The following is a 23,264-nucleotide window of genomic DNA, read 5'->3' on the forward strand; positions in this document are numbered from 1 at the left end:
CAAAAGCCCATTCACTTCATATCAACATCCCCGTCATCGTCTTTATCTTCACTCGACGCAACTTGAAGGAAGCCTTTTCCTTTTTCTTGATGATCCCTCTGATATTTCAAAAGTTGTTCGTAGTTCCACAGTGAAACGCCCTCCTGATCTTTTGGATCTGTTGGTTGAGCCATGGTCCTCAGAAACTGCTTAGTGTTGGCAACCGCCATATCTGTTGATAGATTGAGATCGGCATCAGATAAACCCTGGGCTATCCATTTTGGTAGCTGAGTTTTTTTCCTCGCAAATCTCCGATCTGCTAGTACCATGACACCGTAATCATCTTTTCCTCTCAGTACTCTACCCAAGCATTGGGCGGCATGTCGCATGGCGTCAAAAGAAAGGAAATCGTTTTCTCTTATTTGATAGTGCTCTCTCAAGAACTCCAGTCGTGCTTTCAGGATACGTGATTCGGTGTATTGAAAGGGTATTCCAATCATGAGCACCGTCCGGCCGAAATGGTGGTCAAAATCGATTCCTTCTGAAACTTTTCCTCTGGCAACTGATAATAAAATCGCACCGCGACCATTGGAGCATGCTTTTCGATATGTCTCCAAAGCCAGTGAAGTTTCTTGTGCATCAGGCGTCTCCACTAGAATTAATTTATATTTCCATACCTCATCCAGTATCCCCATGGTTTGCCACATTGAAATGATGCTTTCCATGTAGAGATAGGAAGGAAAGAAAACAACCATTCCATCAGGTGTAATTTTCGCAAATTCTACTAGCATTGAACCGTAGTTTCTGACAATACTAGGATCATTTCTAATTTCAAAACGGGACGAAATAGCGACTTGATCAGAGCCTTTAGTGACAATCATAGGCAAAAACGATTTTTTGGCAAGCGTCATGGCGTAGGATTCTTGTAAAACTGTTTCGAAATCAAGCATTTTAGGATACATGTCGAGAGGCGAAATGGTTCCCGAAGTGATGATGACGGATGAAAACTTCTCAAACACCGGCTTTATGGCGATTGAGGCATCGAGGCATGTGAATCTCATAATAGGATTTGGGACTGCAGCATTTTCGATTTCGTAAGGCTCAATGATTAGTGTAAAACCATCTTCATAGGTAGAAATCAAAGTAGCGAAACTGGCAATATCTTTTAGGGCATTGAACTCTTCGATGTCCGTCACTTCCAAAGTTCTAACGAGAAGGGATAGACGCTCAGAACAGAATCGAAGAGGTTTCTTTTCGATAAAAGTTAGCTGTTTCAGATGCTGGAGAAAAGAGTTTGGAGTTTCAGAAATGACATGCAAAACCTTCATTCTGGTCTTCAAATACTCTATGAATCTTTTCAAAAATGATACAAAGTGTTCGGCTCTTCGTATATTTCCTGGTATAGCTTCTTTGAGCAAATCTTGAGAAAGAACGGGTGATTCCACGGGAGGTTCTTCAGTTGTACCAAGTATATCTGGGCCACGAAGACCATTCACCAGTTTCTCATATTCATCTTGTAGTTTCTGGGCGTCAACTTGCCTCACTTCATGTATTTTGTCAGCCAAATCATTGGCACCTTTAGTAGCTCGTTTCAAAACGTCGTTGGTTAAATCCAGCGACAGAGACTCGATGCAAACGTTATCAATATTGTGGGCCTCGTCGAATATAACTATAGCATCCTTTGACACCTCTCTTGAGACTCTTTCAGAAATCTTGGGATCCAGTAGATAATGGTAAGAATAAATCATAATATCGCACATGGAAATCATTCGACGAACAGTGAAATACGGACACATCGTCCTTTCTTCACAATATTTTATCAATTTTTCGAATGAAAACACACCCACCGGAACGTAGTTTTCAGGCTCCATGCTGTAAAGGTTTTCGTGGAAATCACAAAGCTCAACGTTGGCTTCAGGATCTTGCTCTAAAATACGTTTGTTCTGTCCGTTTGTCATCCGACGACATTTTTCATCCACTACGGTTCCCTTTCTCTCCTTTCGAACTCTTGGATGCAAACACAGGTTTTTTCTACTGGTGAGACCTATCCCACGAAAATGCTCTTTATGTCCTAGTTCTTTAGCCCTATAATCCATTAATGATTCCAGTTCTACGAGTGCTTTCTCGATTTCTGACATTGTACGGGAGCAATAAATGATCTTACGATGCTCTGAGTAGTGTGTTTGATATGCTACGGCGAGAGAAAGTAGAGACACCGTTTTACCAGTCCCCGAAGGCATTTCCAAGATACTGTTCCCACCAGCATCTAAAGTTTTCTTGATATCGCACATGTACTGGTACTGCTCTGGATAGATTTTGGGATACGGAAAAATTACCGGCAAATCATCGATAAAGAACTTCATGGTTTCCAACAACAAGTACTGAATCTTCTGGACCTCCTCAGATGTATATATCGCGGGTTCTCAAATCTTACGTAGTTTTCCATAGACGATTCAAACTTAGAGGCTAATATACTAATGTCAAAATCCAGGACCAGGTGACCTAAAGTAGAGGCGAGCTGGAAAGATTGAAATCAGGCCGGAAACCAGATTTGATACCGGTGTTCAACTAGAATTTATCAACAGTGGCTTGAAGATACATTCTTAAGTCTTAATTCATCATCTCCTAGCTCTTTGCCCCTTCTAATTCTCTCGAAAAACGACTTATTGTTGAGCCCACCAGAAACTTAGTTTTAGGATGCGTGCACTGTTCCGTTTCATTCGTAAATTGCTTTATCGACTTGTGCGAGAAGCTTGGGAAAGATGATATCCGATGTTTCACCCGAAACTCGATGCAGAATTCCCAAATCCGTGTAAAACTGCTTTAATGGGGCCAGCGTTTGCTTGTAGTTGTCGAGTCTTTTTTGAAACACCTCAGCGGTGTCATCAGGCCGTTTAGTCAGTGGTTCGCCTGTAAGATCATCTTTGCCGGCCACTTTTGGGGCGTTGTATGTTAAATTGTACACTCTTCCGCTTGGAACGTGGACGTAACGATTCTCAATGCGTTCCAAAATAACGCTTTCGGGCACATCTAGTTCTACAACCATGGTTAGGGCTGCCTTGTGCGGGGACAGCTTGCTGCGGAGCGCTTTCGCTTGCTTTATAGTTCTGGGGAATCCATCAAGCAGGAAGCTGGACTTAGGGGACAACCATCCTTTAGAGCTCAATTCGTTCTGTACAAGCTCTGTGATGAATGCATCGGGCAGTAAAGCCCCTTGTGATATGTATCGAGCAGCAACTTTGCCCAATTGTGTTTCGCGCTGAATTTGTTGTCGAAGTAAATCTCCAGATGATACTGATTGCAGGTGCTTGAAATGAGCCAAAAGTCGGGAAGTTTGGGTACCTTTACCAGATCCTGGAGCCCCCAGTAGCAGAAGTCTAATAGGATTCATCGAATCGCCGGCTGGTGAGTATAAGGTAGGAGTTTGAGCTCAAAACATTTTCCCGATCTTCGATTAGTGTGAGTATTTTCTTTTATTGGATATGGTTGGGAAAGCTCATTGAGACGCTCGAGACAGAAAAGAGCATTAGTGACAGAATAGCTAGGCAGTTTAAAAACTGATTAGTAGCGAATGCATTGGAGTGTGGATAAACGATTCTGCTGGTTTCTTAGAATTCTTTGTTTCGAGTGTCGAATTATGACATTTCTAGAAATCAAGAGATTTAGTCGAATTTTGAATACTGGCACAGGAATAGCGGCGGCATAAATGTACTCAGAGTCGACTGGCTTGCTGGGATGAGAAAAAATGGATGAAAACCATTGCAATGAGAAGATTATTGGCATTGTGTATTTCGAGATTGGTGCGCTAGGGTCAAAGAGATATGGCGTTTGAGATAAATTGGTTTGAAGAAGAAGAAGGTTGTAAGTGTGGGTTGTATTGAGCTACACTTGGTGCTAGTAACTACTTTGTGGAAATTTCTTTTGATCCTGGCATCATGGGAAGACTTTACCGACGTGCGTGCTTTTAGATAATCGTGACATCTTTGAGAAGATGGATTGTTGCAAACAAAATTTCGAGCAGCGCATGATGAAGATAGGGTGTATAATGTTAGAAAAAGCTTAAAAGCATTATTGGGACCCCGGAGAATTGAAGGTTAGAAGCAGCTTGAATTCTATCGTAAGCTTATTGGTCACCTTTCACCTCGGTGACGCTGTCATTCGGTCACGTGATCCTGTCCACTTATAGCGACACAGATTTTCATATCAGCAGGAAGCTTTACAATTGACGTTGTCCATCCTGATGTGTGGCTGAAAGTGATTTGTCATGAAATATTCGGTACCATTGAGGGTCCCAAGAGTACGTAACTCGGTGTGTAACCCGTTTTCTAAACCAACTTCAACCATCTCGAATACCTGAGAGTATCCAAAACGATATTAGTTTGCGACTCATACCTCCACTCATTTTGTGACTCGATTTGCTACTCGATTTGCTACCCGTACTTCCATGCATTTCTCGACTCACTCCTCCACCCGTCTCTCTACCCAAATCTGAACTTCCAGATTACATAAGAAATATTCCGTTCCAAATGATACCGTCACATGACCATATTACAGAAGCTTTTTCTCCGTACACGATGACGACTCTGTTTTTGTGGCGGGTAAACACAAAAAAACCTTGTTTTTCTTTTAAATATTCATATCTCTTCGACACTTTCTAACGCGCCACACCCCACAGCGATGAGCTTCACACAAATCTATATCAATATCGACGAAGACGCTGAATCGTAAAACGATTCAGCATCATCATCAATCATCATCACCATCTATATGATGAAAATTATAGGAAAAAAAATTAAAACTCAACTCATCTCTCTTCTTAACCATTTTCTTCATTTTTGGAAAAACTCCAGCGAACCACTTAAAAAGCCACCAAAAACCGTCCCGTTTTTCGTATTTGAGACCACTAGAGAACCAGCACAGTTTGGTCCTTCTCAGTCCTCAAAAAAAACCACTAAAAAATACAAAAAACTCGCCCAAAAAAAGCCTAGTTTCCCACAGGTTTATTTTTTTGAAAAAACTAAAAGCCCAAAAAAAAAAGGAAGATCTTTTTTAACCAGCTTCGTCTGCAATTTGGCACCTTCTGAACACCATAGTACTTCCTGTCTCCCAATATTTGTGGTAGTACTCTTTCGTTTTTCACAAGGCTGTATTTTTGCTTGAATTTCCCACTGTTTCTATAAGATCTGGAAAAAAAAACTCAGGATGTCTGACGTCACCGACCAAACTGCGGAGCAGTTGGAAAAGCTCAACATCCAAGAACAGCAGCCCCAAACGGGCGCTGAGTCGTCTTCGTCTGCCGCCGCTGGCGCCGAAAACGAGTCCAGCAAAGTGGAATCTTCGTCTGCGTCCTTGTACGTGGGTGAACTAGACCCAAGCGTCACAGAAGCGTTGTTGTACGACCTTTTCTCCCCTATCGGATCTGTCTCTTCCATCCGTGTGTGCCGTGACGCCATCACCAAGACCTCCTTGGGTTACGCGTATGTGAACTTCCACGACAGCGGCGCCGGCAGAATCGCCATTGAAAAGCTCAACTACCAGCCTATCAAGGGCAGACCTTGCCGTATCATGTGGTCCCAGCGTGATCCTTCTCTCAGAAAGAAAGGTTCCGGAAACGTTTTCATCAAGAACTTGCACCCTGCTATCGACAACAAGGCCTTGCACGACACTTTCTCCGTGTTCGGTAACATCTTGTCTTGCAAGATCGCCACTGATGAGACCGGAAAGTCTAGAAAATTCGGTTTCGTTCATTTCGAAGAAGAAGAGGCCGCTAAGGAAGCCATCGACGCTATCAACGGTATGCTTCTAAACGGTATCGAGGTGTACGTCGCCCCACACGTGTCCAAGAAGGACCGTCAATCCAAGTTGGATGAAGTCAAATCCAACTTCACTAACGTGTACGTTAAGAACGTGGACCCAGAAACTACTCAAGAAGAGTTCGAGAAATTGTTTACTCAATTTGGTCCTGTCACCTCTGCCGTCTTGGAAACTGACTCCGAAGGCAAGCTTAGAGGTTTTGGTTTCGTGAACTTCGAGGACCACACCGCCGCCCTCAAAGCCGTCGAAGAATTGAACGACACCGACTTCAAAGGTGAAAAGCTATACGTTGGTCGTGCCCAGAAGAAATACGAGCGTTTGCAAGAATTGAAAAAACAGTACGAATCTTCCAGATTGGAAAAACTCGCCAAGTACCAAGGTGTTAACTTGTTCGTGAAGAACTTGGACGACTCTGTGGATGACGAGAAATTGCAAGAGGAATTCTCTCCTTTCGGTCAAATCACCTCCGTCAAAGTCATGAGAGACGACGCCGGCGCATCCAAGGGTTTCGGTTTTGTTTGCTTCTCTACTCCCGAGGAAGCCACCAAGGCCATCACCGAAAAGAACCAGCAGATTGTTGCTGGCAAGCCTTTGTACGTCGCTATTGCTCAAAGAAAGGAAGTCAGACGCTCCCAATTGGCCCAGCAGATCCAAGCCAGAAACCAGATGAGATTCCAGCAGGCCACTGCTGCTGCTGCCGCCGCTGCTGGTATGCCCGGCCAGTTCATGCAGCCTATGTTTTACGGTGTTATGCCTCCAAGAGGCGTGCCTTTCAACGGTCCTAACCCACCTCAGATGGGTGGTATGGGCGGAATGCCTAAGAACGGTGTTCCACCACAGCAACTTGGTAGACCAGGTGCTCCTATGTACGGAGTTCCACCTCAAGGTCCTCAAGGTGGATTCCCAAGAAACGGTAATCAATTCTTCCACCAAAAGCAGAGACAGGCCTTGGGTGAACAACTTTACAAGAGAGTTTCAGCCAAGACCCAGGACGAAGAAGCTGCAGGAAAGATCACTGGTATGATCTTGGACCTACCTCCACAAGAGGTTGTCCCATTGCTAGAGAACGATGAACTTTTCGAGCAGCACTTCAAAGAGGCCTTTGCTGCCTACGATTCTTTTAAGAAGGACCAGGACGCTCAGCACAATGTTGAATCCGTTGCTGGTGCTCCTGCTGCCGCTGGTGCCACTGGTGCCGAAGAGTAAACTGGCAGATACTGGGCGACGTTGTCGTGTAATTTTTTTTTTAAATAAAATTGTGGGAAAGTAACGTTTTTTTTGTTAATGCTGATGAAGCTGTTGATCAAAAACAGTTCAGAAGAAGCCTCCTTACTGCGAGGGTTTAAAGGACGTTTGTACGAGCTGCTATCGACATTGCTCGAGCGGTTTTGAGCTATGGATGTTCTTACTGTACAACGTAGTTCTGTCTTTCTCGCTCTGGATCATTTCTCACGTCATCTTCTCTGTCATCTTCTCTGTCATCTGTAATCATCTTAAATTACCTATAACTCACTCATCTGATGTAGTTGTATCATCGACCTTCTTGGACAAAATTCGAATCTTTGATACAACTCGTGGATCGAGCAAAGGCTGGATTGGCCCTGTAAGCATTGAAATAACCATGGCTTCACTTCCAAAGAGAATCATCAAAGTATGTTGAATACAAGAACAGGGTTCTTACGTTTTTTTTCTCACCCAGTGCTGCGATAGAAACTAACGCGCCACAGGAGACGGAACGGTTGGTTAGCGACCCAGTACCGGGAATTACAGCAACACCGCATGACGATAACCTTCGGTATTTCGAAGTTACGATAGAGGGTCCGGAACAGTCACCGTACGAAAACGGAGTGTTTGCATTAGAACTATTTCTTCCAGACGATTATCCGATGGAGGCCCCCAAAGTGCGGTTTTTGACCAAGATCTACCATCCGAACATAGACCGGCTGGGCCGGATCTGTTTGGATGTGTTGAAGACCAACTGGTCGCCCGCGCTGCAAATTCGTACCGTTCTGCTGTCCGTACAGGCGCTACTTGCTAGTCCTAATCCCAACGATCCGTTGGCGAACGATGTGGCCGAAGACTGGCTTCAACATGAGGACGCAGCTATTGCCAAGGCCCGTGAATGGACCAAACTGTATGCGCCGCGTAGTTGAGCTAGGGGGTAAAAGTAATCCGATCTATCTATACGCACTCACATCACAGCTGTATGTATTCTTCTATCTATTACCTAGGGCTTGAACGGAAAAACCTCATATCACTCTGTACTAGTGTGTCGTCTTCATCGCCCCATTCTCTACGATCACGTGATCATATCTACCCATTTTTTTTTCTTGTTAATTTAAATTTTTTTCTTGACTTAAACTCCGGGCCATATCCATGGAGAATAAACCCGCGTGCCCGTTTTCCGCGGGAGAAGCGACCGGAAATTCAACTGTGTTCGAAACTCAGCCTTTTGAAGGCTTTGCCAACTAAATACAGTTAAAGCCTGTCTTGACTTATCATTGCAGTTTCTTTTTTGCCATTTTTTGGCGTATCTTTTGTTGACTTTTGAATCAGGAAAAAAATAGTCTCCGTGTAAGGTGATGTGTGAATAAACTTCAAAAGTTCCTTCTAGTTCGCGTTATTCTGGGAACGAAACTTCAATCCACAATACACTAGCTAGCACCTCCATAGATTCCGTAAGACTCTTGAGCACGGACAGCATAAATCATAATTCTTGTAACTTCCCTGTATTCGTATAGAACGATATAATTTCGAACTTATTTGAAATCTTTCATTCTTAAGGTCCAGTTTTCCCCTAGTCATCTCATAGCCGTCTTAATTACCATACAAAAACTATACATATTTCTATATCACTCCTCTATTCTTTAATCTTGGCTCCTTCAGAAGTTTTGTTAAAATTCGGCGAGGCGGGTTCTTAAATTTATCTATCATCACTAATACTACCATTACGAGTACATACCAAAATGTTAATAAATTATGAAATTTTCATGAAAATACCAACCAAAATGACAAATTAAGCCAAATAACTCAAGCTTCAACGTTTACCCTTCAAAGAATCAGAAACACTCTTTGGAGACCGTTTTGGTTCATTCTTTCCATCTATCACATTACACTCATTGTGGGCATCATTCAAGCTTGACGTGGGGATATCTGTCTTGTGATTTGAAACTGGAAAGATGTCTAACGGTGACGGTAAGTCTTTTCGGCCGGAATCTCCATTTCACAGCGGGGATGACAACAACAGAAACAAGAACGACAGCGATAACTACAACGTTTCTTCGCCATTCCACGACCGGTTCCAGTTTGAAAACGCAGACGATATGACTTTGGATAACGACGCCAGTGTGTTTGACCAAAGTCGAAATGGTGGGATTTCCACACCTTCTACGGCTTCGAGAGGAGGATCCATTCTTAGACGTCAGGGACAGGGGAAGAAAAAGAGTGCGGGCAAAATAGCGTTCGCAGAGAGCGACAAGCCACAGGAATTCCAAGAATTGTCGCTAGAATCAGACGAAGACGACTCTCATTCTTTCACAGGAACGCCAAGAGTAACGCAGCTGACCACTTTTGGAGAGCCCGGACTATCCGAAGAACGTCAAATTGGTGATGATACAAGCGATCTAGGGGTCGGCCAGGGGGACCTTGGTACACAATCCGAAGGTATGAAACGGATGCGTTGGGGTACTAAGCGTAACAAGAAGGGTGTTCCCAGCGTAGGACGTGCAAAAACTCTGAGATGGGCCCGAAAAAATTTCCACAACCCGTTCGAGGACGATAAAAAACATGAAAACGACGTCGATAGCTCCAGTAACAGTGATAACACCGATAGTACCAATCGTGCGTCGGAGTTACGGTTTGTGTATTACAATCTGCCGCTGCCAGACATGTATCTGGATGAAGAAGGAAATCCGGTAGCCAATTACGCACGAAACAAGATCAGGACTACGAAATACACCGCCCTTACTTTCTTTCCCAAGAATTTGGGGCTGCAATTCCGCAATGTGGCCAACATTTACTTTTTGGTGTCGATCATCTTTGGTTTCGTCGACATTTTCGGTGTCACCAATCCAGGGTTACAAACCGTACCTCTGATTGTTATCGTTGTGTTGACATGTATAAAGGACGCAGTAGAAGACTCGCAACGTACCATTTCTGACATGGAGGTAAACAATACAATCACCCATATCCTGTCGGGAATTCCAAATCCAAACACGTCTGAGGATAATGTTTCTTCGTGGAGAAAGTTCAAAAAGGCCAACTCCAGAGCTCTCTTCAGCTTTATCGAGTTTTGCAAATCACATCTCAGCAAGGAAGGTCGGGCTGCTGCGGCGCAGCGTAAACGAGAACTGCATCATAGGATGGCTATCGGAGGTACTCCGCGTAATTCCCTAGACACCGTCGGTAGTTATAGGCCCTCTGGTAATTTCGGACGCGATTCATTGGATTACGAAGACGGGGGGCAGTTGGTAACCTCAGATGAAGCTAATGTTATCGACCCAGAAATAACACCCAGAACAGACTGTAAGTTTGCAAAGAACTACTGGAAAAACGTTCAAGTTGGAGATATCGTTCGTATACACAACGATGACGAGATACCTGCAGACATTGTCCTGTTGTCGTCCTCTGATGCAGATGGTGGTTGTTATCTTGAAACGAAGAACTTGGATGGAGAAACCAACTTGAAAATTCGTCAATCACTTCATTGTTCGCATCACATCAGAAACTCTCGGGACATTACGAGAACTAAGTTTTGGTTGGAAAGTGAGGGCCCTCACAGTAACTTGTACTCATACCAAGGAAACTTAAAATGGAATGATAGTCGTGATAATCAACTAAAAAATGAACCGGTCAATATCAACAACGTTCTTTTGAGAGGTTGCAAATTAAGAAACACAAAGTGGGCTATGGGCATAGTCGTTTTCACTGGAGCCGATACGAAGATCATGCTGAATTCTGGTATCACACCGACCAAGAAGCCGCGTATAGCAAGAGAGCTTAACTTCTCGGTCATAATGAATTTTGTTCTCCTCTTTGTCATGTGTCTCGCTTCCGGTATAGTGAACGGTATCTATTACCGTACCAAAGATGTCTCCAGAAACTTTTTTGAGTTTGGTACCGTCGCAGGTTCTCCTGCAGCCAACGGTGTTCTGTCATTTTGGGTCGCTTTTATTCTATACCAGTCGTTGGTTCCGATCTCTCTTTACATCACTTTGGAAATTATCAGAACTGCACAAGCGGCTTTCATCTACGGAGATGTTTTATTATACAACAGAAAATTGGACTACCCTTGTACACCAAAGACATGGAACATTTCCGATGATTTGGGTCAGATTGAGTACATCTTCTCTGATAAGACAGGTACTTTGACTCAGAATGTCATGGAGTTCAAAAAATGTACAATCAATGGTATCTCATATGGAAGAGCTTATACGGAAGCTTTAGCTGGACTAAGAAAGAGACAAGGCTTTGATGTGGAGGCCGAAGGTCGGGAAGAACGTGCTGCCATCAGAGAAGACAAGCGTGTGATGATCAAAGAATTGATGACTTTGAACCCTGGTGTAGACATCAACGAAAATGAATTGACATTTGTCTCCAAAGAATTGGCTCAGGACCTGAAAGGCGCCAGTGGTGACTATCAAAAGAGCTGTAATGAACATTTCTTGTTAGCCTTGGCACTCTGTCACTCTGTGCTCGTCGAAAAATCAAAATCTGACCCCGAAAAGCTGGAACTAATAGCACAGTCTCCTGACGAAGCTGCTTTAGTGGGTGCTGCAAAAGAAATGGGATTTTCTTTCGCCGGTAAGACTAAGAGCGGATTAATTGTGGAGGTCCAGGGTGTCAAGAAAGAATTCCAGATTCTAAACATATTGGAATTCAATTCCACTAGGAAGAGGATGAGTTGCATCGTAAAATTACCTGGAGCAACGCCAAAGTCTTCACCAAGAGCTCTGTTGATTTGTAAAGGTGCTGATTCTATGATTTACTCGAGGTTAAAAAGAAATGGTGGACAAAAGGAAGAATTGTTGCTCGAGAAGACCGCATTGCATTTGGAACAGTATGCGACTGAAGGTTTGAGAACTCTGTGTATCGGCCAGAGAGAAATTTCATGGGAGGAATACGAAAGGTGGAACAGCACATATGAGACGGCTGCAAAGTCTTTAACCGATAGAGAGGAGCAAATGGAACAAGCTGCCGACATCATTGAGAGGGACCTCACTCTATTAGGTGCAACTGCTATCGAGGACCGTCTTCAAGACGGTGTTCCTGAGTCCATCTCCATTCTAGGACAAGCAGGGATTAAGCTATGGGTATTAACAGGGGACAAGGTGGAAACCGCTATCAACATTGGTTTCTCCTGTAACCTTCTCAACAGCGAAATGGAACTGCTTGTCATCAAAGCATCTGGCGAAGACGTTGTAGCGGATGGTAGAACGCCCTTTGAAATTGTTGAATCCATGATTGATAAACATTTAAGTGAAAAGTTTGGCCTCACGGGTTCATTTGAGGAGCTGGCTGAAGCTAAAAAGCATCACGAGCCTCCAACTGGAAATTGTGGTGTGATCATTGATGGTGAGGCATTGAAATTGGCTTTGGAAAACGATGAAATTGCGCGCAGGTTCTTAATTCTTTGCAAAAATTGCCGGGCTGTGCTGTGTTGCAGAGTTTCACCTGCTCAAAAGGCAGCAGTTGTCAAACTAGTGAAAGACTCTCTGGGGGTTATGACTTTGGCGATAGGAGATGGTTCCAACGATGTTGCGATGATTCAATCGGCAGATGTAGGTGTTGGTATTGCTGGTGAAGAAGGAAGACAAGCTGTCATGTCATCAGACTATGGTATCGGACAATTCAGATATTTGACGAGGCTAGTACTAGTTCATGGAAGATGGTCTTACAAAAGACTTGCGGAGGCCATTCCAATATTTTTTTTCAAAAACGCTGTTTTCACTTTAACATTGTTCTGGTACGGAATCTACAGCAATTACGATGGTTCTTACTTGTTTGAGTTCACTTATCTGATGTTTTACAATTTGGCCTTTACATCTTTACCCGTCATCTTTTTGGGTATATTTGACCAAGATGTCAATGATGTTGTCTCGCTTCTGGTGCCACAGCTGTACCGGGTTGGTATTTTGAGAAGTGAATGGAACCAGAAGAAGTTTTTTTACTACATGATGGACGGAATTTACCAGTCCGTTATTTGCTTCTTTTTCCCCTACTTGGTGTACTATAAGACTGGCCTTGTTACAAACACGGGATTGTCCTTGGATCACAGATATTTTGTTGGCGTATTCGTGTGCAGTATCGCTGTTTTTGCGTCCAACTTGTACTTGTTAATACACCAATACAGATGGGATTGGTTTTCGTCATTTTTCAATGGGCTCTCCTGCATAATTGTTTTTGGATGGACCGGTATTTGGTCAAGTTTCACTTCGAGCGGGGAATTTTACAAGAGTGCAGCCAGGGTTTTTGGATCACCCACTTACTGGGCGGTCATGTTTGTGGGCGTGTTATTCTGTGTTCTACCTCGTTTCACTTTTGACGTTTTCCAAAAAGTATTCTTCCCAAAGGATGTGGATATCATTCGCGAGTATTGGTTAACTGGTCACTTTGACCAATACCCTCAAGGCTATGACCCTACAGATCCTGATAGGCCAACTATCAACAGCCTTCAGACAAACCTCGCGTCAATGGACCCTGTAAGCCACCTTGATGCTGCAGTTAATGATAACGCTATATCTCGCGACACAGTGGTTACCGAAGACATTCCTATGAGTTTTATTCCCAGTACTGAGACTTCACCTGGACGGTATCGTCGTTCGTCCGCTCCTCGAACTTCGCTTGATAGAACGCGGCAGCAAATGCGGAGCTCGAACGAGCTGGATGTACGCTATTCTGTAGAGAGGGCAAGAGCTTCTCACGAGCTACCTGGTGTTACGAGAGCTGAGGTCTTAATGCGTCACGATTAAATAATGAGGGCTATAATATTCTGTTGTATATTAAAAAAAAATGTTGAGAGTTTGACGATCGGGGGACAGGGATAAGATTTCCGTATCGAATTGTTGAGTGGGCAATCTGTAACGCAAGATCGGTGGTATGTGTGTTTTGCTATGTTAACTTTTGGTTCAACAGGGTGAATGTAACTAGTATATGGCTCGTTATTAGTGATGGAGACGGCGGCATTATGAAGTTTATCAAGTATTCTGACGCTGTCATCTAACTAGACGATCTATGCTTTCCAGCACCTTTCGCTCTAACACTTTACAAAGATGCTATATCTAGTGTTCAGTATTGCTTCTCATACTTACAATTAGTTCATCATCTCGCAATTGAAATCACATCTGCTACCAATTTACACAGGGTACTTGCAGACACCCGCTGAGAAAACAGGAATGACAGGAATGACAGGAACGCAGTACAATAATCAACAAAGGCCTCGTAAGTTTTGCTAGAATTTTCCAGTCCCTAAATAAATGGCACTTATGCTGTGTCAAAAGTGCGCTGTCACAAGTGCTCTGTCACAGTGGTATTACCAAGATAATCGAAAATGACATATAAAAGAGGCGTCGAAGCAAGAAGTTAGCAGAACAAGGAACGGATCAGTATTGAAAGATAAACACCGTTGTAGTGTGTCTCACGAGATCGGGAACGAAGTACGACGGCGAATACAACTGTCTCAATCCCGGACGCTAAGGTGTAATACTTACCACCATCACTTTATACGGTTGTGACACCTCTATGTCGATTCTGGCGGGTCAAATGTGAAGGTCCCAACCGGGAGACCAAATAACAAGCCATAGGACCTCGTTTTATGCTCAGAAAAGGAAAATCCGACGTTCAATGAACCTTTGATTAGCTGCCAATACTCTACTATACCCATCGAGCATTATTAACGAGAGTACTCGACGCTCACTTACTCAATGCCGATATAGTTCATGGCGGGTTACTCACGAGTTACTCACGAGTTACCGTCAATCATGACACATACATCATTCACCACTAAGAGCGTCAGCCATCAGTTGTGTGAACGGTATGAACGGCATTAAGCACAGTTGGAATAAAAACAGCGTAAGAATGTGTCAGTTTGTGAGGATGTGAGCAACCCAAAAATAAACCGGCTGCGCCTATAACTGACGCTCTAAAATGTGAAACTATGATTACTGCACACTTCCACGTGCCGGCCATATCGAGTTTTAACAATTGATCGCCAACGCTCTAGATTGTGAAAACTATACTGGTGGCTATCTTAACCATTCACAACTGATCGCTGACGCTCTCAGTTGTTCAACAGTCCTTATTGGCTTCTCTGTCGTCGTCCTTGTCATGCTCGTCCACAACGACCTCATCCCACATCAAAACTCAAAAAAATGCCACTCATTCTCAATCTTAACCCAGACTCAATATGTGGGACTTTTATCGATTCGATTATCCCGACTTCACTCCAGAACTCGCTCACAGATCGAGGGACCAGGAGGAAGAAACAGACGACCGGAAGACGTGTAAAGACAGAGCTTAAAAGGAGGAATTGGGCTAAGGAATTGATCCGACAGGTAGCATAGATTCTGGGACAGAATTTGGATTAGTTATTTCGGCCTTCTTTTTTGATTGGGTGGAAATAATTGTTAAAAAAGGGCTTTTTACGGTTGTTGTTTTTTTTTTGGCTGGTAAGGATTCTTTTTCAGCAAATACAGTGGAAACTCGAGTCTCAGGTCTAGACAATCATCATCAAGTCGCTATAGATCTAATTGAACGCACTAGGGTCAAGAAATCGGTGGTTTTTGGTGGAGTTTTATTTGGCAGCACTGTTCAAGAAATTTGTCGTTTTGCACGTCCACGCTCGACCTTCAGGATGAAGGACTCCAGGAGGAATAGTAACGTTTCTACGCCCGCCGAGAGTGTCAGCAAGTGGAAAATCCCTCATTACTACCGCAAGTCCCATTCAGGTTCGCCTGCAGCCAGCCCGGCGGCCACAGCGACGAGTTCTGCCTCCGGAGCACGTCCAGGTGTTACGTCCGGCAATAGCAGTGGGAACATCAACATCATGACAACACCACAGCATGTGCCACTGGAAAGTCATGGTCGGCGTAGCACCAAATCGAAGCCCCGTAAGGGCGAAATGGTGTTTGTGAACTACACCGTGAAAGACTCTGACTCACAGGCTTCGACCGAGGCCCGGGCAAACGAGCAACACCAACAACAGCAACAGCAACAGCAAGGGCAACCGCAAGGGCAACCGCAACAGGGCAAGAAAAAATCGTCAAAAAGCAGAATGCTTAAGATTTTTAGTGCGGTACAAGATCGGTCCGGGGCGTCAACACCATCGTCACAGGCAACTAAACGGTCCTATAGCTCCTTTTTCGGATCTGGGTCTGGATCTGGGTCTACCATTACATCCCCCACCGTTTCAGTGCCGTCGGGCGAAGAAGTGGTCCCCAGCTCATCCGATTCCCAGCTTGGTGGTCTAAATCGTTCTTTGGGGTCCAACGTGGCCCTCGTGAATACAAATGGCAAGGCATCGCTTCTGGCATTGGGTAGCGCTGCGTCTTCTCCCACGAAGGACAGGATTGCGCCACAATTCCATCATAACCACACGGATCCGCATTACGTGGACCAGTACAACGATCCTTCGACTGTATATCCCACTGCAACACGCCCTCATTCCAGCAGTCTGCAATCATCGTTATCGCCACGTTTGGGCGACGAAAATGACGCCTCCATTGCATTCAGCAAAATGTTCACTAGGAAACGTGCCAACACAGGCGGGTCCATGAGTTCTCTCGTTTCCAGTGCCACGTCTAATCATCATCCCGGCTTGCATAGAAACATGTCAACAAATTCCATCTCCTCATTGGCGCCAAAATACTCACCAATCCGTACTACATCTCCGGGGAAATCTACATCGTTAAGAAGGTCCAATTCCAATCGGTTTTCTCGCGATTTCTCGAGTTTGCATAGTAATCCAAATTACACTTCGGATCTTAATATCGGTCTGGATTCATTTCTAGATAGCCAGGCTAAGCAGAGATACTCTCATAAGAAAAAACAGGAGTCATTTTCCGAAGTGCGTGGTCCAAGCACCGTGTCCTCATTGTCTTCCGCTTCAACTCCTTGTTTTTTTGATACCGCACATATAACCATGGGTTACGGGCATGAAAGACAGAATAGCATTTTATACTCACTGGATCGTGAAAGTTCTATGGAAAACGAGATCCTGGAAGAAAATGAGGAAACTTCCTATTCTCCTCAAGAAGCTCCGGCTCTCAAAGAAATCCACAAAGCGCGTACCGAGGGCTCTGACGAAAAAGACTTCGATACTGCTTCATTGCCCAATACTAGTCGCAGTAGTGTTACCATGTTTTCGTCAATGGTCAACTCGCATTCCACTATAGAGAGTGCGGCTCCGTCAACCAAAAGTTTTGATCAAACTCGGGCACGGGTTCCAAATTTCCCCCCAGATTTCGATTTAGCTATCAACAATAACCAACGAGTAACCTCTACGGATGCATCAAATAACCAACATGACAGTTTTTTGAACTTGTACATGGAGTTAGATCTTGGATATGGTGCAGATGGTTTTGTGGGTCAGCAAGGCAAAAATGGTTTGCCAGAGAACTACACGTCCATGTCCAACGCGCTTTTCCAGGGAGATGTTTCCACAATTCATTCCGTGGCTAATAATTCACCTGCTACAGTCACGAACCACGCAAGTAATAGCGTTAAAATGGAACATCCGGAGGATAACTCGCATAATCATAACGAGAACCTTCCTTACGCGAATTTCTCTAGTCGCATAATGCATGATATTGATCAGATTGCGAATTCTATAAACAATGGCGAAAACAGTGGTACCTTTAAAAGCGATTGGAATAATTCACACCTGTAAGCAAGCATCTATCAAAAATATCCTACCAAAAAAAAAAAACATGATAAAGAGAGAGAGAGAGATTTGAGGTTGTACTTAGGTTACAACAACAACGCGGAGTTTACCGACTCGGTAAGCAAGGTCGATATTTATCTATAAACTTTCAAGCATTTATACAAGCTAATTTCTGTTCATTGCACTCATTAAAGTTCCTTTACCTAAACGTACTTTGGAAGAGTTTGTCTCACATAGTTCATACATTCGTCTTCGCTCCCAGAGGGATTATCGTATTGCCATTTGATCATGTCTGCGACGACATGGCTCATCCACGGTCCGGGTTTTATACCCAGCTGTTTCGATAAAGTTTTACCATCTATCAAGGGTCTCAATAAATGTGAGTCCTCCAACTTGTGTTCAAAAACGAATTTTGAAAATTGTTGGTACCTGTCCAAATGCGTCTCCTCATTACAGAAAGCAAGTGTCAAGTTCGCGAGATGAGCCAATTCCCATTGACCTTTGTAGTCACGCAGTAACATCCCAATTTCACTCCTCGCCATACTCCTGTAATCTAGTACCATATTGTGATATGCAAGATGCGTCTCAACACATCTTCCAATTAAGTCTGAGTCGTTTTTACCCAACTTTAACCCATCTTTCACGATACTCTCAGATAGCGATATTTCACGTTTAAGCGCTTTTTGCGGGTTCCAAACGATTCTGGTGCCCCTGAATGGTGCCAGCAAAACGCTCAGGATAAAGTTTTGCTTGAAAATAGTACTTTCTTCCCAGCGTTGTGCTAATTTGGGCAGACTTTCGATAAGAAACGGCAACTTTTCGAGCACTTGTGCGATGTGTTTGTTCAAATTAGCGTAAGCCTGATTATGTTCACTCATTTCGGTCATTTGAGCATTGTATTCAATCACCACAGGGTCGCTGTGCCAGTAAAAGATGACATTGTCTAGACCTGCTTTCTGAATCAATTTCAGCCCACGTAAAGGATCTGGTCCTTGTAATATTTTTTGGACTTCGATGCCCACTCGCTCACGAGAAATTTTGAATCCCAGAGCTTTATTGATGTCCGGGTCTTGCATGGCTTGATAAGTTTCAGGATCGATTGAGAACCCGAATCTAGAAGCAAACCTAATGAGACGAAGCACTCGTAGCGGATCATCTAAGAATGTCTGTAAAGGTGGTAAAGGTGTGCGTAACACACCTCTTTCTAAGTCTTGTAATCCCGTTTTCGTAAAATCCTCAATTTCGTCGCGTTGAATGTTGTAAAATAAAGCATTCAAAGTAGCATCGCGCCGAAGAGCGTCTTGTTCTGGGGTTCCAAATTCGACGATTGGAATCCGAGAGTCATTAGAATATTCTTCTGATCTGAGATTCACAAAATCTACCTCGATATCGAAGAGTTTTGTAGTGGCAGTCTCCAAATGTTTTGATTTTTCTGGATTCTTATCAATTTTGTGAATAGAATGGGGAGTGATTCCATAAGTTTGGTGGTTTTTGACCAAAAAATCGCTAAGTCCGTGTGCAAACTGTTCGCCGGACATAGTGTTAACGGCAATATCCAAATCATGAGAGTTCAAGCCCAGCAATTTGTCACGAACCCATCCTCCTGTAATTCTAAGAGTCAATGGCTCCGCAAGTTTGTTTATCTGATTATATTCGCGGCTGTAGTCTTTCAAAAGCGAGCACACATTCTGCTCGACAGCCGAAAGAGTAAATTTCGATGTCATTTTTCTACTCACAGATGTGCTTGCGGCTCTATTTAGCATACTACGGCACAGCCTAAGTTTTGGAAAAGCGTGGCTAGACTCTTTGAAACCTCCTTCGATGCCTTGGAAGAGCGTTACTGGTTGGGTTTCTGGAGGGCATCGAGATCAAGAATTACGCTAATATATTCAAATCCAATGAGTTACCACCTCGTGTAGAGTGACCCAGACAAAATTGGCCTGGCCTGGCGTGAGTTCACCAGCTTGTGAATTCTACACTTTGTACATTAGTGATATGGTTATAGGACTATTCAAATGTTTATCAGACGTTTAATGTTATCAATATTTGTGACGAAACGATACTTAGTCGTGAAGTAGGATTGATGCATCGAAAACTTGTTTTTTGGATTTTTTTTACAAAGAGGAGCCGAGGAGTTCGTTATTAATTTTCGGTACCTATTGAGAAGCATCGAAGTACATTCTTTCGAGGTGTATAGTCTTCCAAACCTTGTTCAAAAGCTTGTCATTTGACAACTTGGTCACGTGATGAAATCAAGTGTCAGCGACACGCGGAATGAGAAGTGATAAGACTGGAAAACTTTGGATGGGTGATGAATACGGGAGCTTCGTGGAGATCGAATGTGACTAACATTAAAGCCTGCAAGGTATATCAAACACTCCAAACAATTTTATCATACCAGTCGTGATTGAGTTGAACTGCCGAAAGATCATTTTTGACTCTTATTCATGAATTTGAAAAGCATCAATTCACGACAACGAGTTTTCGATCAGCTTGGCCCTACATTAAGATCCGCACACACCGATATATGTGTTCCTCTGCAGTCTTACGAAACCTCGAAGTGGGGAAGTTGTGTAAGTTTCGGAAAAAGTGATCTATAAATCAATAGTTTTACAACCCCTCGTTCTCGAACAAAAAGTATTTTCCAAGAAATGAAATGGCTACAAAATGTTCCTTAGAACCCACCAATTCATCTCCCACCGTCAAGGTTGTTTTCATAGTTAACACTTTACTTATCTAAAGTTTCTCGATCACCTGACCAAGCGCTTCGCCGTTTTATTGATTTAGTATCATTGTAAACGAGTGTGATGCTCATTCAATAAAAATTTCTAAGGGGCGACTCAGCTCATCACTTCCCCATGTCTAAGGACGCAGCAGTTTGACAAAAGTTGTTCTCCAAAAAGTCAAGACTAAAAGCCTTGTTTTGAGACCTAAGTGAAGTGAGTTATATGGCTGTAATATGAGTGAAGCAGAACCTCACAGCTGGGAGAACGGCGTCCCGGTTTTCCGACCAAATTACGATGACTTTAGGGATTTCCACGAGTACATGGTAAAAGTCAACAAATATGGTAAGAGAAGCGGTATAGTGAAGGTAATTCCGCCAGAAGAATGGGTCTCACAATTAGAGAAACCGCTGGGGCCTGAGACACTGCAAAAAATCCGGATCAAATCACCCATCCAGCAACATTTCAATGGTTCGAAAGGTGTTTTCGTGGTACAGAATGTGGAAAAACCCAAGACGTACAATATCATACAGTGGAAAGATTTATCGTATGATTATCGTCTTCCGGGTGGATCAAGTGACTATACAGGTGGTGGGGCAGAAAATCCCCATAATTCTTCAACGGACGACCATCGCCAGGAAACGGATGGAGTGAGAAAATCACCTTCACCGCTTAAATCATCAAAAGTTAAGCTAAGAAATCACGAAAGCTTCTCCAAAGAAGACTACGAAAACTTTGCACATCACTACAATCACGATAGTCTAAGCGAATTCCATGATCCAAAAAGGTTACAATTTTTGGAGTCCTACTTTTGGAAGACCTTAGCATTTACACCACCCATGTATGGTGCAGATACACTAGGAACACTGTTTCAAGAAAACCTCGATGTGTGGAACGTATCCAAACTGCCGAGTCTTCTGGACCACGTGCGCACCAAGGTTCCGGGTGTTAACGACTCCTACCTATACGCAGGCCTGTGGAAAGCGTCATTTGCTTGGCACTTAGAGGATCAGGATCTTTATTCTATTAACTACATTCACTTTGGAGCTCCTAAACAGTGGTATGCGATTCCACAGGAGCACTCTGATAAATTTTACAAGTTCATGCAAGAACAGTTTCCGGAGCACTCGGCCAAGTGCGACGAGTTTCTGAGACACAAGACGTTTCTTGTCTCTCCCAAGACACTAGAAAAAAACGGTATACCGTGCAACAAAATCGTGCACTATCAAAATGAATTCATTATCACATATCCTTACGGTTATCACGCTGGGTTCAATTACGGGTACAACCTAGCAGAATCAGTCAATTTTGCATTAGAAGACTGGCTTGATATAGGATCGAAGGCTAAAAAATGTCTGTGCGTTGACGACGCAGTCGGCATCGATGTCGAAAAACTGAAAAATGATTGGGCCATTGGTAAACAGAAACGAGGCATAAATGAAATCAAGGAGGAGCCTTCCGATTTCCGTAACCCACGAAAAGATACTGTCAAAAAGTTAAGAATGGAAGCTCAAGCAAGCAGTCCTGTACTGAAAGGAGAAAAAATAGCGAAAACAGCCGATGTAAAGAAGGAGAAATCAAACTTCGAGGTAGTGTGTCCCACTCCTGGACGTTCTTTGGCATTCAACAGATTGTCTGATCGAGAAACAACTAAAATGAAAGGCTTTAACGAGCTATTACACCATAGCTCTTATGAGCTACAGAGTATGGAAGATAATGCCCAACAGAGTGCTATACGATCTACCACTCCCAACCCTGGTCAATACTACAGCGGGCTTAGTCAATCCTTGAGCCGCATATCATCCCCTCTACTTTCTCGCATGATGGATCTGTCTAATATTGTCGAACCGACTTTGGAAGATCCGACTTTAAAATTTAAGAAGAATATTTCGGCTCAAACACAGGGCGCGAATCCGTCTCAAACAACTCAGATGCTTGATGACCATGATGACAACATGCTAGCACTCAGTTTGGCTTCCATGGCGAGTGGCGCTTCGTCTCCTAGGTACCCACTTCCGCCTATACAACCGAGACCATACTCACCAGCAGGGGCAGGGGATACTATGTTGGCATCAGGACCGATGTACGAGCAAAATAACCCATTCAGCTACTATTCATCATTCAAAAGTGCCGTCAACTCACCCCAACCTAGTTCACCGGGTCTCTCAAATCTTCCTTTCATAAAAAGGCTCAAAAGTCCTAATAGAGTCACGCTCAATATATCTCGAGAATCCTCGAGAAGTCCGGTTTCGTTGAATGGAGAGTTCAAGTCACCATTATCAACCAAACTCCCGACCAACGGGACAACGGCAATTAATTCCAACCTAAGCCAAACGACCACGATAGATAGGTCATCCCCTTCGTCGCCTGCGGAAGTGAAGCCATCAGTTCCAGAATCCCCAAAAAGACCTGCCACGCAATCGAAGATAAGTTCTGATGAAATCATCGTTTCAGACAAAGGAAAAGTATACGTATGCCAAGAGTGCAAGCGTCAATTTTCGTCTGGACACCATCTTACACGGCATAAGAAATCAGTCCATTCTGGAGAGAAACCTCACTCTTGTCCGAAGTGCGGGAAGAAATTCAAAAGGCGTGATCACGTACTGCAGCACTTGAACAAAAAGATTCCGTGCACGGTGGACGGCGGCGAAAGTCCACCACCAAAATCCGCTGACAACAGTAGAGAGCTCGTGGTGGAAAACAGAGAAGACCGGTATGTTGAGACTTTGAGTGATGGCGCTTTGCGAAGTGTTTGAGTTACACGAGGAATTTGATGTTTTAAGGTTGTCATTAGGGCTGTAGGTGTGGCGTGTTACGTATATATATATATATATATATATGTATGTTTGATCTTCAATGCTCATGTTTAA

At 43.6% G+C, this 23,264-nt stretch overlaps 8 protein-coding genes across 8 annotated transcripts; 5 read left to right on the plus strand and 3 right to left on the minus strand.

Annotated features, from left to right (window-relative positions):
• Positions 1–11: 11 nt before the first annotated feature.
• RAD3 (LALA0S07e06876g1_1) lies at positions 12–2,342 on the minus strand (the record flags this gene model as incomplete). Its single annotated transcript, XM_022771628.1, has 1 exon — positions 12–2,342. One exon carries the CDS (start codon positions 2,340–2,342, stop codon positions 12–14), a length of 2,331 nt encoding a protein of 776 aa, XP_022629515.1.
• Positions 2,343–2,695: 353 nt separating this feature from the next.
• Positions 2,696–3,370, minus strand: ADK2 (LALA0S07e06898g1_1; the record flags this gene model as incomplete). Its single annotated transcript, XM_022771629.1, has 1 exon — positions 2,696–3,370. One exon carries the CDS (start codon positions 3,368–3,370, stop codon positions 2,696–2,698), a length of 675 nt encoding a protein of 224 aa, XP_022629516.1.
• Positions 3,371–5,181: 1,811 nt separating this feature from the next.
• PAB1 (LALA0S07e06920g1_1) lies at positions 5,182–6,999 on the plus strand (the record flags this gene model as incomplete). The annotated part of the gene is made up of 1 exon (XM_022771630.1): positions 5,182–6,999. One exon carries the CDS (start codon positions 5,182–5,184, stop codon positions 6,997–6,999), a length of 1,818 nt encoding a protein of 605 aa, XP_022629517.1.
• Positions 7,000–7,192: 193 nt separating this feature from the next.
• Positions 7,193–7,946, plus strand: UBC13 (LALA0S07e06942g1_1; the record flags this gene model as incomplete). Its single annotated transcript, XM_022771631.1, has 2 exons — positions 7,193–7,444; positions 7,521–7,946. 2 exons carry the CDS (start codon positions 7,193–7,195, stop codon positions 7,944–7,946), a joined length of 678 nt encoding a protein of 225 aa, XP_022629518.1.
• Positions 7,947–8,972: 1,026 nt separating this feature from the next.
• On the plus strand, positions 8,973–13,763 carry DNF1 (LALA0S07e06964g1_1; the record flags this gene model as incomplete). Its single annotated transcript, XM_022771632.1, has 1 exon — positions 8,973–13,763. The coding sequence occupies one exon, from the start codon at positions 8,973–8,975 to the stop codon at positions 13,761–13,763; it is 4,791 nt and encodes a 1,596-aa protein (XP_022629519.1).
• Positions 13,764–15,643: 1,880 nt separating this feature from the next.
• On the plus strand, positions 15,644–17,677 carry BCK2 (LALA0S07e06986g1_1; the record flags this gene model as incomplete). Its single annotated transcript, XM_022771634.1, has 1 exon — positions 15,644–17,677. The coding sequence occupies one exon, from the start codon at positions 15,644–15,646 to the stop codon at positions 17,675–17,677; it is 2,034 nt and encodes a 677-aa protein (XP_022629520.1).
• A 197-nt stretch (positions 17,678–17,874) lies between these two features.
• Positions 17,875–19,434, minus strand: CCA1 (LALA0S07e07008g1_1; the record flags this gene model as incomplete). Its single annotated transcript, XM_022771635.1, has 1 exon — positions 17,875–19,434. The coding sequence occupies one exon, from the start codon at positions 19,432–19,434 to the stop codon at positions 17,875–17,877; it is 1,560 nt and encodes a 519-aa protein (XP_022629521.1).
• Positions 19,435–20,630: 1,196 nt separating this feature from the next.
• On the plus strand, positions 20,631–23,150 carry LALA0_S07e07030g (LALA0S07e07030g1_1; the record flags this gene model as incomplete). Its single annotated transcript, XM_022771636.1, has 1 exon — positions 20,631–23,150. One exon carries the CDS (start codon positions 20,631–20,633, stop codon positions 23,148–23,150), a length of 2,520 nt encoding a protein of 839 aa, XP_022629522.1.
• Between the last annotated feature and the right edge of the window lie 114 nt (positions 23,151–23,264).

This window comes from Lachancea lanzarotensis, scaffold LALA0S07 (assembly GCF_000938715.1).
Source record: "Lachancea lanzarotensis genome assembly LALA0, scaffold LALA0S07, whole genome shotgun sequence".
NCBI lineage: Eukaryota > Fungi > Ascomycota > Saccharomycetes > Saccharomycetales > Saccharomycetaceae > Lachancea > Lachancea lanzarotensis.